The sequence below is a fragment of the Geospiza fortis genome, unplaced genomic scaffold (genome assembly GCF_000277835.1).
Source record: "Geospiza fortis unplaced genomic scaffold, GeoFor_1.0 scaffold237, whole genome shotgun sequence".
Classification (NCBI taxonomy): Eukaryota; Metazoa; Chordata; class Aves; order Passeriformes; family Thraupidae; genus Geospiza; species Geospiza fortis.
In genome coordinates, this window is record NW_005054319.1 from 813254 (window position 1) to 825533 (window position 12280).

The following is a 12280-nucleotide window of genomic DNA, read 5'->3' on the forward strand; positions in this document are numbered from 1 at the left end:
CATTCTTGGAACTCATCATCTTGAAAGCTGGAGAGGGACTTCTTGCAAGGGCATGGAGTGGCAGGACAAGGGGGAATGGCTTCAAACTGCCAGAGGGCAGGGATAGATGTCAGGGAGAAATTCCTCCCTGTGAGGGTGGGGAGGCCCTGGTACAGGTTGTCCAGGGAAGCTGTGGCTGCTCCATCCCCTGAAAGGGTCCAGGGCCAGGTTGGATGGGGTTTGGAGCCACCAGTCTAATAGCAAGTGTCCCTGCCCATGGCAGGGGGATGCAACTGGCTGATCTTTAAGGTGCCTTCCTATCCAGACCATTCCATTTAGGTGCAATTCTCTTCCAGTTGCCTGACATCATCCCCTGCTTGGCAAAAGCACACAAAGTCCAAAATTGTGGTGGGGAGAAGAAGCAGAAAAAGAAATCTCCCTCTACTTGTCCTGGGTCAGGGAGGCTCTTTCTGAGCTGACAGAAGCCAGGAAGTTGTGTCACTTATGGACGCGGTTTTAGTGGGGGACGTGGCAGAGTTTGGTTTATGGTTGGACTCGATGACCTTAAGGGTCTTTTCCAATCTAAATGATTCTGTGGGGCAGATGGACCCAACACCTGCACAGCTGCTCTGCACAGGCTGATCCAGGGATGGAGGTCTCATGGGGCAGCTCCACATCCAGGGGCACTCCTGGCCTGTGGATGCCCAGGGTGTTTCACAAACACCTCCCTTGCAGACGGGGGTCACTGGGAAGGCAGCTCTGGGTGACACGGCTGGGAATGCACAGGCCACATGCCTGGGAACCTTAACATTGCTGTGCCATTTGTCTTTTGCTCTGTATATAAAAGCTGAGGGCACAATCTATTCCCCATTCCTCAGCCAGCCCAGCTGATGTCTGGGGAGCACTTACAGTGGCAGAGACAGACCCTGCTTAATTGCATTTCTTGTAATGCACAAGGAGCTAAACTGGAATCCATTTCTCTAAGGACAGAGAAGTTGAAGAAAAACTCTTCTGTTTTTGTAATGTCTTCCTCTAGCACAGATCACTCCAGAAAAAAAATATTGGCTTGCCTGCTTCATCCCTGTGTGTGAGTGTACTCAAAATGCAGAGGAGGTACTGAGCCTGGTCACCTTCCATAAAGCCAGCAGAGAAACAGGGAAATCAAATGAGCAGTCTCAGCTGCCTGCTGCCACCATTGCTAAACCCAGCAGGGCAGAGGAGCCCTGGGAGACACAGCAGGGCTCCAAAAAATTCAAAGGGAAGTGACAAAAAGGAGTAGGATTTGCCATTTCTGACAGAAAGCCATCCTCCTACTCTGATGGAAGAGTCTTGGCAGGGAGCTACAGCAGGGAAAATGAGATGATACAGCATTTAACGTTTGGGGTAATGAGGCCTATAACAGATGACACTTGAGATGTGAAACACTAAGGTAGTGGTATTGCATTTAAATATTGGCAACAAGCTAAAGCTTTTCATCTGTCTGCTCAATGTCCCCTTTTTTGACCTCAGAAGGATAAATATCTTTTCCTTTCTTCATTTTATGTGAAGAGCACAAGTCAACTGCTCTTCTCTTGGAACAACTCCTCCTTAAAAACAAAGGTTGCTCCAATCTGCACTCTACTGCCTGTATAAATTAACATGCAAAAGCAAATTATACAAAATCTTACAATGATATTAAAACAGGAGCTGCTCTAAATGACCAGCCCTTAGAGGAAGAATTAGTTCCCTGCTTTTGTTAAGCTTGTAATTCAGATTTCAGACTCTTCTGTGCAGAGATGAGGAAGAAAAGCAGCACAGAGAGGAAGCCGAGGCTTGGGTGGAATAAGCAAATCTTCCAATTAGTCTGTCTCCTCTCCTGGATCACATTTCACGCTTCCCACAGCTGCAACCAGAACCAAGGATGAGAATCCAGCATACAAATGCCTAGTTCATTTGCTACAGCAGCATGAATAGGATTAAAATAATCTGAAGAGGAATTAAATGCCTCAACAGTCAGGTTGCAAGAGCAGGAGAATAAGACCTCTTGTGTGCATTTCCAGGATCAGTGGAGTGGGGCCAGCAGAAGTGACCCAGGGTTAATGCAGCTCAGACCTGCCTTGGAGGGACTATTTTCTTCCTACTCAAAAGGAGTGGGCCCCAAATCCTACATCCTTAGCCATGAGCTGTGAAATGTTTGTTCACATCCAACGGGGAGTTGAGGGGATGAGTTCCCAATGTCACGACTTGCACGAGCTGGATTTCCAACTTGCAGACAATCTGTACGTGGGCTGCAGGTCTCCCCCTAAAATACTCTGACTCACAGAAAACCTATCTGGGGGAAATGTAAGCTGGTAAGTGATTTTAAATGAACAGGTTTGGTTTAACTGGCTAACAATGTTGTTCAAATGAGAAAATATTTTCTACCTCTGACAAAATAAGGACAGAACTCAAAAAGCTGATGTAGGCAAAGTAGAAGCACAGCAGTGTCATGCCTCTAATTGAAAGCAAACTTGATCACTCTGGGAAACCCCAGTGCTTTGAGAAGATATGTATTCCCCTTGCTTTTATTTTGAAAGCAATTGTCAAGTTAAATGACAGAAATAAGAAATAATTTTTAGGCTCAGAGCAGAGCCTCACTACAGAGCAAATTCTATCAGATGCAGGTATGAAAATCTGCATCTTCAGAGATGACCTCAATAATTTTCTTACTGGTCTGGTTAAAAGTAATTAAAATAATTGGTTTTAAAGACAACCTCACATTCAAGACACAAACAAGCTTCTATAGAATCAAACAGATAAGCATTCATTTAATCAATATATAATCAAGCAATGTGCAAGCACCTAGAAGTGAAGAAGGAAGAACCAGCAGCCAAGATGGTTATGTCAAGCATAGATCATGTCTAATTTCCTTCTGTGACAGAGCAGCAGACCTTGTCAATAGAGGGGAAAGAGCAGACATATATCTTGACTTCAGCAAAGCTTCTGACTTGGTGACATTCAAACATGGCCTGCGTGGAACAAGGAGCTGGTGGAGGTATCAGCAGCTGGAAACTGTACCCAGAGAGTGGTTATCAGCATCCCCTGTCAGAGTGGAGGGAAGTTATCAAGGGAGATTACACAGAGGCCTGGCAGCACTCACTGGCTTTCCTTAATGACTTAGTTCCCAGGAAATCTATGCTTTTTGAATTTGCAAGGGGTACCAAGCTGCGATCAGGCTGGAGCACACACTGACTTTTAAAATTACCTTGTCCAAGTGGGGGAACATTCTGGAAAAAAGCAGCGAACAGCTTCACTGAGATGCAAATCCCAAAAGCAAAGGAGCTCTGGGAAAACACCAAGAAAAACTGTGGTGATGGGGGATTCCTTCCCCCTGCCTCAGTGCTCTCCCTGCAGAACAAATGGGGGAAGAAATGTGTATGTGCTGCTGAGCCCTGGCCCTATTATTAACATTAAAACAGTAATTAGCTGCTGTGCTCTGCTGCAGAAGGAGACAGATTTCTATCTGTGGTCCTCAAAATACAGCTCGCAAATACTTATTAGTCCTTGCTCCTGAAAGATGCTGTAAGCATTTAAATGAGTTTTAATTATTAACTATATTAGTTCATCTGTTGGATGATTTTCCAGTGATGTAGCACAGTGAAAGCTAGAGCAGTCGGGGTAATTTTCTGTGACTACTCCTAAAGAGGAGAAAATATGCTAAATTACATAATAAACCAGTAACATCTTAATTCTGGATGGAAACACATCCTCTCACAAAATCCCATTTCCTTACTGGGATGACAAACAACCTCTCCACTTCAGCAGGGGCTGAAGGAAGGGAACTGATGACATCAAACCCCTGCATGTCCTGGGGCTCACCTGAGGGCCGTGCCTCTATAATGTAGCCAGTCGTGGGTTTTTCTCCTGAATCTCCCTCAGTCCATTGCAGTGTCAGCCCAGAAGAAGATTTTGTCACCAGGATTTCCTGAGGGGAGCCAGGAGACCCTGAAGGAGCAAAAGAGAGCAGCAAATGAAGGTGGCATTAAACTGCAGCATGAATTGCTTCTGCTGAAAGAGAGGAAAAATTATCTTGCAGTGTTGGTCAACAAATATGCAACATAAACCAGCTCTGTGGGCTACTGACCTGATTTTCTCGCTAGCTCCAGTACCAGCAGTGACATATCAATGGGTTTTCAGGTCATAGGATCATAGAATATTCTGAGTTGGAAGGGACCCACTAGGATAATCAAAGAGGCTCTATAGGGATTAACCCCAAGAATAAGGGGGGTTTACACCTTCTGTGTTAAGAAGGCAAGAGAAAAAGGACTCTAATTTTACCCATTGCCACTGCTATTTCTCATTTCAGAGGTGAAACCAGCCTGTGAGGTTCATGGAGAGATTCATGGGGACAGGCACTGCCCATTGGCTTGGGAAGATGCCATGGCCATGTTAGAAAGGATTCCTGATCTACACTTGGTCTGTGGTGTGGTGTGAGAGTCAGGGAATGGGATGCAAACAAACAGAGCTGTGGCCACTGCACTGATGCTCTGTGACTTATCTGACAGGTTGGTATCATTGGAGGGCATTTACCTTGTTGGATTATCAGTTTATCAAAGTCACTGATCAAATAAGAAAACCAGCTCTGGGTACAGGCACCAAACCAAGCAGGGAATGCTGCCCTGCAGCTGCTCTTGACACAGCAGGAAATCCACAGATCTCTCCCTCTGCATAAGCCAACGTGTCAGGAGAGAACAATTGTCAATTCTTTCTGGTTTTGTATCCAGGAACCTCTGCTGGTTTCAGCAGCTACTCCAGCTCTGCCTCCCACTACAGAGCAGTCAGAATTATGCACTTTGCTGTCAGACTGCAGCTTGGAAATCCCTGGCTGGCCTGTTTGCATCATGATTTATTTACAGGGTTTTGTTTATTCACATGAAACTTCTAGGTTTCAGGGAAAAAAGGAAACGTTTTTCATGGCAGTTGTGAAACGCACTGAATCACATCCTGTGACTCAGCTTCTCCTTGGAGCTGCAAATTCATGAGAAGCCCTGAGTGCACCATTCCCTGCTGGTGCCCTGTGTCTGCAGAAGTGATCTGTGACTTGTGATTTGTTTTTATAGCCCCCCCTCACCTTCTGCTGGCCCAGCTGTGATGTTGGCTTGCAGTTCAGGTCCATAGGCGATGGTTCGGGCTTGCACTCGGAATAAATAGGTCACGCCCTTGGTGAGATCCCGCACCTTCAGCCAGCGCTGCCAGTTCCCCTTGATGTCCACAGTCACCACCTTGCTCACCCCTGCAACAGCCACACACGTAAAAAAATAAGAGGGACTTTCAATGCAAAGACAGAAATCAAGTGGAGCTTATTACATCTAGATGGTAAGTAAAATCATCTAACAGTTTGCTAAGAAAGTATTTCTTACAATTAGCAGGAGTTTAAGTAGTGATAATAGGCAATTTTCAGCACTGATAAGTATAATTAGAGTTTAAGCTTGATAAGTGGGTACTGACAAGGAAAAAACCTTACAACACATCTGGGAAATTACCAAGAGACTACATGTAACCTCAGTAATTATTCTGGGAAGAAAGGAGGAGGTAAACGAAGAGGAGTGCACATTCCAGATTGCTTCCCAGGCAAGCATTTCTCTGTTGCTGCTTCCCCAAATAACCTCCAACATGGTCTGGAGGAGGAACAAGGGCCAGGTGTGTTCCATTCACCTCATCCTGCCATATCCCCCATCCCCATGTGGATGCAGAGTGAAGGATGTGCAGCTCACCAGGACCTTGGGGCTCCAAATGCCATGGCAACAGGGGATGCAACCAAAGCACTGCGAGCTTAAACAAGGCTGGAGCTGTGACTTGTGCTTCACTCTCTCAGAATTTTTCTTACTGGGATCAGTTAAAATCAGAGTTGTTCCCTTCACCAAGGTTCATAGCTAGTTTCACCTTTAGGTTCTCAATGCTGCACAAAGGGCAGAGGGGCAATGACTGGTTTGATAACAAAAAAATCTGGCTTTCACTGAAATTTTCCAGAAGAAAGACAACGGAAAGGATGTGATTTATAAAAGATTTTACAGAATAAAAATTTCAAATTTAGAGAGTCTTTCTGGTGTTTTTTTTGGGTCTGTATATGTACATGACACATTTCAAACCAAGAAGGTAGGATAGGAAGTAAGAGAAGATTTTTCCTGCTAGAAATGGCTGCTTGCTAGTTTATCTTTCCAAAAAATGCAGAAGGAAGAGGTTTTCAATCCAGATGCTCATTTTATGCAAATCAAGATGATACTTTCAGTTTTAATCACTTAAATAAAGAGTAATGTCCAAGCAATTTCTGTTCAAAGTTTTTTTCCAGATACAATTTATAACTCAGGGAATCTTTCCTTGGCTAACAAGGATGCAGTAAAAGTGCTCCCTCCTTCCACAGGTGAACTATTTCATTTCTCTGAGACAAATCAGGAGGCATTTGTCATTTTCAAGCTGTGTTCCAAAAAGAAAAAAAAAACCAACAACAAACCAAAAAACTGTTTGAAAAAGGCTCTGGGGCAATCTTGTTGTCTATTATTGTGTAAAACATAACAGTGTAAAGCTTAAACAATAAAAGGTCAAGCAGGGATAAAACTGTGCTAAAGAACAGATTGCTGCTGGAAAGCTTGGAAGAATGGGCAGGTGAGTGGTGGCTAGTGAGTGGGAAGTCACCATGGGAGGATGCTCAGCCAAAAATCAAGAATGTGTGGAAAGTTAAAATATGAATGAGAAAAGCTCCAAAAGAGGGTCCAGCCCATCCAGGTGGGTGCAATGCAGTGCTCACATGGAGGAATTTGGGTTCTGGCCCCAGATGGGCCATTTACTTCAGCTGGACTTGATGATCCATGTGGGTCCCTCCCAACCTGGAATATTTGTGAATCTGTGAAAATGATTGCATCAAGGAAGGGATTCTTTTCCATGGCAGGAGAATAAATATGTTTGCTGAAAGAAAAATGTTGGCACAAGAGCAAATGGTGGGTAAAGACTGGAAAATAAATTTAGGCAAATATTTTGCATCTGAGGAAGTGCCCTCCATAACCTTCCTGCTCACATCAGAAATCCTCCAGAGGGGAAGGAGAGACAAGCTGGAGTCAGGGGCAGCACAGACAGAGGTGGGGAAGAGAGGAAAAGACAACAAAGGTTCTGAAGGATGTTAAGTCAAATACATGCAGAGAAAACATGATCTGACACTTCCATATTTTTAGGGAGGGAAAATGTATTCTTGAACATTTTGTAGGAATGAAGAGAAGGGAGGAAATGTCCGACCAGCTTGAACCTCCTGCATACCCTGTGCACATTTCTTGGTCAGAATTAGAAATGCTTCCTGTATTAGCTCTTTGTGCTCAGACCTGCCAGCCATAAAGGCTGACAGTGCTTTTATTCTGGTGTTTTCAATCCTGAGTTTAACTTTCTCTGTGCATGAGACATGGATATTCAGACAATATAGATCATTATTCCTTACAGGAGAAGCAAATACAAGTGATTGATATCCTTATTTCTTTGGAAAAGAGTTTAAAATGGATTGGCAATGGCTGAAATTACTCTCCCTGCTGTCATGCTGCCAAAGCTGGACATCCTATTGAACTATTGGCAATCTACCAGGAATATAAAAATATTAATAAGCCCATCCACAAACTATGTCATCTTTTCTAATTCACCTTTGGAATGAATTTACATTTGTTTTCAGAGAAACTGCCAAATCCTTCTCTGTTGCTTTTCTGGCAAATTAATGAAATGTTTGTGGCCTGCACATTGCTGTGGTTTAACTGAACCCTGGTGCTGGGTTAAAAATGCTGCCTGAAAACTCCGTGTGAAGAGACACAGCCACGTCTCTGTCCCGTTATCCTGCCTGTCACAGCAGAGGTGCTGCCAGTGATGACCAGCACATTTGATGCCTGGGCAATCTCTGTGATAACAGAAGTGACACATGATGTGATAAGCAACACAAATGTGCCTGACAACTATTCTGGGATGGAGCCTACTCAGCAGTTTCAAAGGCAAAGCGTGGAGACAATCAGGCACTCCCAGGCTGAGCTTCCTCTTCGCCCAGACCAGGTAATGAAGGCTGTTAAATGACTTTTCAAATCACACAGACTATAGTTTGTGCAAGAAAATGAGAGAAGACAAGACAAAAGCTATATTCCACAATATTATGGCTCACTGAAGCATTTTGGCAAAAGTGGAATTGTTTTATTTACCCTTTGCCACCTGGCTTCTCTTGGAAAACGGCAGAGAGCAAGTAGGAAATCAGGCAGAGATGAAAGATGCTACAGCACCATTGTGTCATTTCCCATGAATATGTATGATCAGAGGTCTTTCTTACCCTGGACAGGAGCCAGAGGCTCGTAGACAACTCGATAACCCTGCAGGACTCCATTTGCTGCTGTTGGCTCGCCCCACGACACGTTGAGGGTTGTGCAGGTGATTTCAGAGAAGGCCAGGAAGCTGGGAGCACTGGGTGCTGAAAGGATTGCACACAGATTGAATTGCAGCAGCAGCACTCAATCTAATATACATATATATTATAAAACATTGCTTTATTTGCCCAGCCCAAATCTAAAGGAAACAAGCTGAGAATGGGATTTGTCAGTTGTATCCAAATGTCCTGTAATCAGTCACTAGCACAGCCTGTCCAAAAAATACAGCCAGTCAGCTGCAAAACTGAACCTCCAGAGCAAACAAGGAGAGAGGGCACGGAAGGAAAAGGCTCTCAGAAGGGTGCAATGGGAGCCACCTCCTCTTCACAGCCACCACCAAGGGCATTGCCTTTACCCTGTGCCACAGCACTCCCAGCACATCCACCACAGGGACTGCTCAGGCTGACTGGGAGCCTGCTGATCCAGCTTTAAAAAAATAACAGGGAGGAATTCTAAAAAGCATGCTTTGCTTTCATAGGACCATCAGGGCAACTTCCAGGCACTGGAGATGAGCTCCTTCTGATTTCCAAGTGTGGCAGCAAAAACCAGAAACAAAACCACAGACTGTTTCCTTCTGGACCAGTTTAGTTTAGGGACTGGCCCTTCTGCCACTCTGTTCTCATTTCAGCTCTATCACTCCCTTTCCTCACACTCCACTTATTTTATACTTTTTTTCCTCTGCTTTCAAGACTTCTGAGCTCAGTCTGGAGCAATCCAGGTTGGTTTCTATCTATGACGAACTCTTCCCAGTACAAAAGGATAGGAATAGTGAGGCCAATACCACAAGCAGGCCTTCGCCTTGAGTAATGAAAACAACTAAATTACAAAAGGCTATCACACCACACCACGTCAAAGAAAAGGACCAGCTAGCGTGCCAGAGCTCAGAAAAGGCAAAAGGCTTAAGTCCTTTAACTCAGAGGTTCAAATCCTCTCCCTAGCTTAACTCAAATAATCTCCCATGACTAACTACCCTCTCTTAATCAACTTCATCATAGCCCTCTCCTATGCCCTCCCAATCTTAATTGCAGTAGCCTTCCTCACACTAGTAGAGCGCAAAATCCTAAGCTATATACGAGGCTGAAGGGACCCAAACATTGTTGGCCCATTTGGGCTCCTACAACCTCTAGCAGATGGAGTAAAACTATTTATCAAAGAACCGATTCAACCATCAACATCCTCCCCAATCTTATTTATCGCAACCCCAATACTAGCCTTACTTCTAGCAATCTCAATCTGAACCTCACTGCCCCTTCCATTCTCCTTAGCAGACCTTAACCTAGGCCTACTCTTCCTACAAATCCAAGGAGCAGTTCCCTGCTGCATGCCCCGTTTCCCTTGCTGTGCCCAGGTGAGCAGGACTTGGCCCCGTACCCGCCTGGTGCGTCCTGCCCGTGGCGGGGCTGCTGCGGGGGCCGTCCCCGGCCGCGTTGAAGGCGGAGATGCAGACCAGGTACCGCGTGTGGCTCGTCAGGTTCTTGAGCCGCACGCTGGTCTCCGGCAGGAAAAGCACCTTCACCTTCTCCGTGTCGTTCAGGGCGTCGCTCTCCCAGTAATAAATCTGTTGGGACAGCGAGACAGGATCCCAGCATTATTAAGTGTGGTGGTACAGTTTATTTAAATGGTATGCTCTGTCTCACCCCTCGAAAATGTAGGGTTTATTTGAAGCCTGTGATTCTCCCCTGAAGTAGCATGGATCTGTGATCCCATTGGCCCAAATCTTATTCTGCGCCCACTTTGAATTCCCCTGTTAAGCTGTGCCAGGGAGACCAGATCTTCTTGGCCCTTTTCTCCCTAGCTAGGCTCTCCCTCTCTCCCCCTTACCCCCTTCTCCCTCAGAAACCATGCTGCTCCCAGGGGTGGGACCCCCAATAAACCCTCATCTAATTCACCTCAGAAGCTGTGTGGAGTCTCCTTGCCTGCCTGCTGCTACCAGCAAAATAACAGCTCAGGGGGCCCCCCAGGGACTCCCCAGGAACCCTCAAATGAACTGCAACAATTAAGGCTGGAAAAGTCTGCTAAGATCATGAGTCCAACCATCAACCCCCAGGTTTGCCACTAAACCGTGCTCCCAAGTCCCACATCCACTCGCCTTTGGAACACTTCAAGGCTTGGTGATTCTACCACCTCCCTGGGCAGCCTGCTCCCATGCTGACCAAACTTTCTGTGAAGATATATTTCCGATTATCTAATTGGAACCTCCCCTGGCACAACTGGAGGGCATTCCCTTCATCCTGTCATGTGTTGTACTATGCCCTACACCTATAAAATATTTGGCCACTGCAGCTACAAAACAACCAGAAAGTGTAGTCTTGTCCTGCACTCCTCCGTTAGTTGGGATACTCAGGTTTTTCAGCACATGCCAAATCTTTTCCTTAGCAAATTCCCCTGAGTCCAGTGACCACATAGCTGAGTACATCAGTCAAAAATAGAGCAAAGGCTGAAGAATATGGCTTAATGACAGCAGGTATGAGCTGCCAGGGTTCACAGAGGAGAGGTCAGTTTAAACACTCCCTGAAATTCAAGCTGCCTGCCAGCACTAGCATCCTGACACACCCTGATGGTCCATAGCTCCCATTTGCACACACACAGCATTCACAGGTGTTCACAGCCCAGCCAGGAAAATGCCCTCCTGAAGAGGGTAACAAAGACTCACCCTAAAGTTCCTTGAGGCGCTTTTCCCCCTTCTTCCATTACATAATTTTTACCCTGATGCTATAAAATTAGCCTTCGGAGAAGTTGTTTCCAAACGGGAAATTGGTGCCAGCCCTACTTATTGGACAGGCCTGGCAGTGAGAGCATTACAACAGGCCAAAGCAAGCCAGAGAGCTGAGAGAACAAGCCAAGGCAAGACTCCACCTTGGCTCTCCAAGCCAAGCTGCTGAAGCCATCTATATACGTACAAAAGGGAAAGGCCAGGGATTGATATATAAGGATGCTTGTTACTGCCAAGAAGGGATGCCAGATTATTCACATTGGCTTGGCTTTCCTTCACTTATGGATCTAAATTCATGGAGAGCGGCAGAGCCAGACACTGAACCCAAGCCAAGCTCCAGTGTTTGTAGACTTGCCCATTCCCACTCTCTGAGGGTCCATTCTCATGCTGGAGATGCTGAGCAGCGTGTCTCTGCAACGTGCTCATCTCCTGCAAACCAAACGTAATTAATACTCTGATTTAATTTTGTTAAAGTTAAGGAAATGAAGCAATGCTTCCAAAATCTGACCTGTCTCAGGCTTCCAGCTGGGAGAAAGTTCTGCTCTTCCTAAAGGCTTGTAGCATTTGATGGAAGGAAAGCTCAGTTAATTTTCTTCAATACATTTCTTGCCCCAGCTCTTGTGTAGCTATGTTGCTTTTGTAGCTGATCTGTTGCCTGCATAAGTGGAGCTGCCTCCTTACCTGCATACCCTGTTTCCCCCATGCTCTCCTTCTCCATAAATAATGACACACTCTCCCTTTTCTCTCCTCCTCCCTTGCCATCTCATTCTCTTTCTTTTGGTTTTGGGACATGCTGCTGTTCCCTGCTGCAGCCTGAGCACTGCTCTAATTTGCCTTATGCGGCGAGGGTGACTGCACTTTGTAGAGCTCTCTCACAAGTAAATAGCAATGCCAAGCAAGATAAATGAAAACAGTAGAAATGGGAGGATTGCCTTGTAGCCTTGGATGTTCCCGTTCTGGCTGTCGGCAGGAGGGGGGTCCCAGGTGAGCTCCAGCTGGCTGGCGGAAAGGGAGTGGACTTGGATGTTCTGTGGCGCCAGCGCCGGTGCTAGGGAGGAAGGAGGACAGAAGAATTAACAGTGACAAGCAGAATTAGCTCATAGCCAGGTTTTTCATTTGCAGGACGACCCAGGACAGGCTCTGTTTATGCCACAAGTCAGCAATGAGCCAGCCCCGGGGTATCTGCGTCATT

At 45.7% G+C, this 12280-nt stretch overlaps 1 protein-coding gene across 1 annotated transcript in view; it reads right to left on the reverse strand.

Annotated features, from left to right (window-relative positions):
• Positions 1-12280, reverse strand: part of SDK1 (sidekick cell adhesion molecule 1) — a 387816-nt gene that overhangs the window by 24217 nt on the left and 351319 nt on the right. Inside the window, exons 37-41 of the mRNA XM_005420447.3 lie at positions 12021-12136; positions 9747-9933; positions 8282-8419; positions 5069-5230; positions 3817-3942 (exon numbers count right to left, since the gene is read on the reverse strand). Of these exons, the coding sequence (XP_005420504.2) occupies positions 3817-3942; positions 5069-5230; positions 8282-8419; positions 9747-9933; positions 12021-12136 (729 nt within the window). The remainder of the gene's footprint in view (positions 1-3816; positions 3943-5068; positions 5231-8281; positions 8420-9746; positions 9934-12020; positions 12137-12280) is intronic.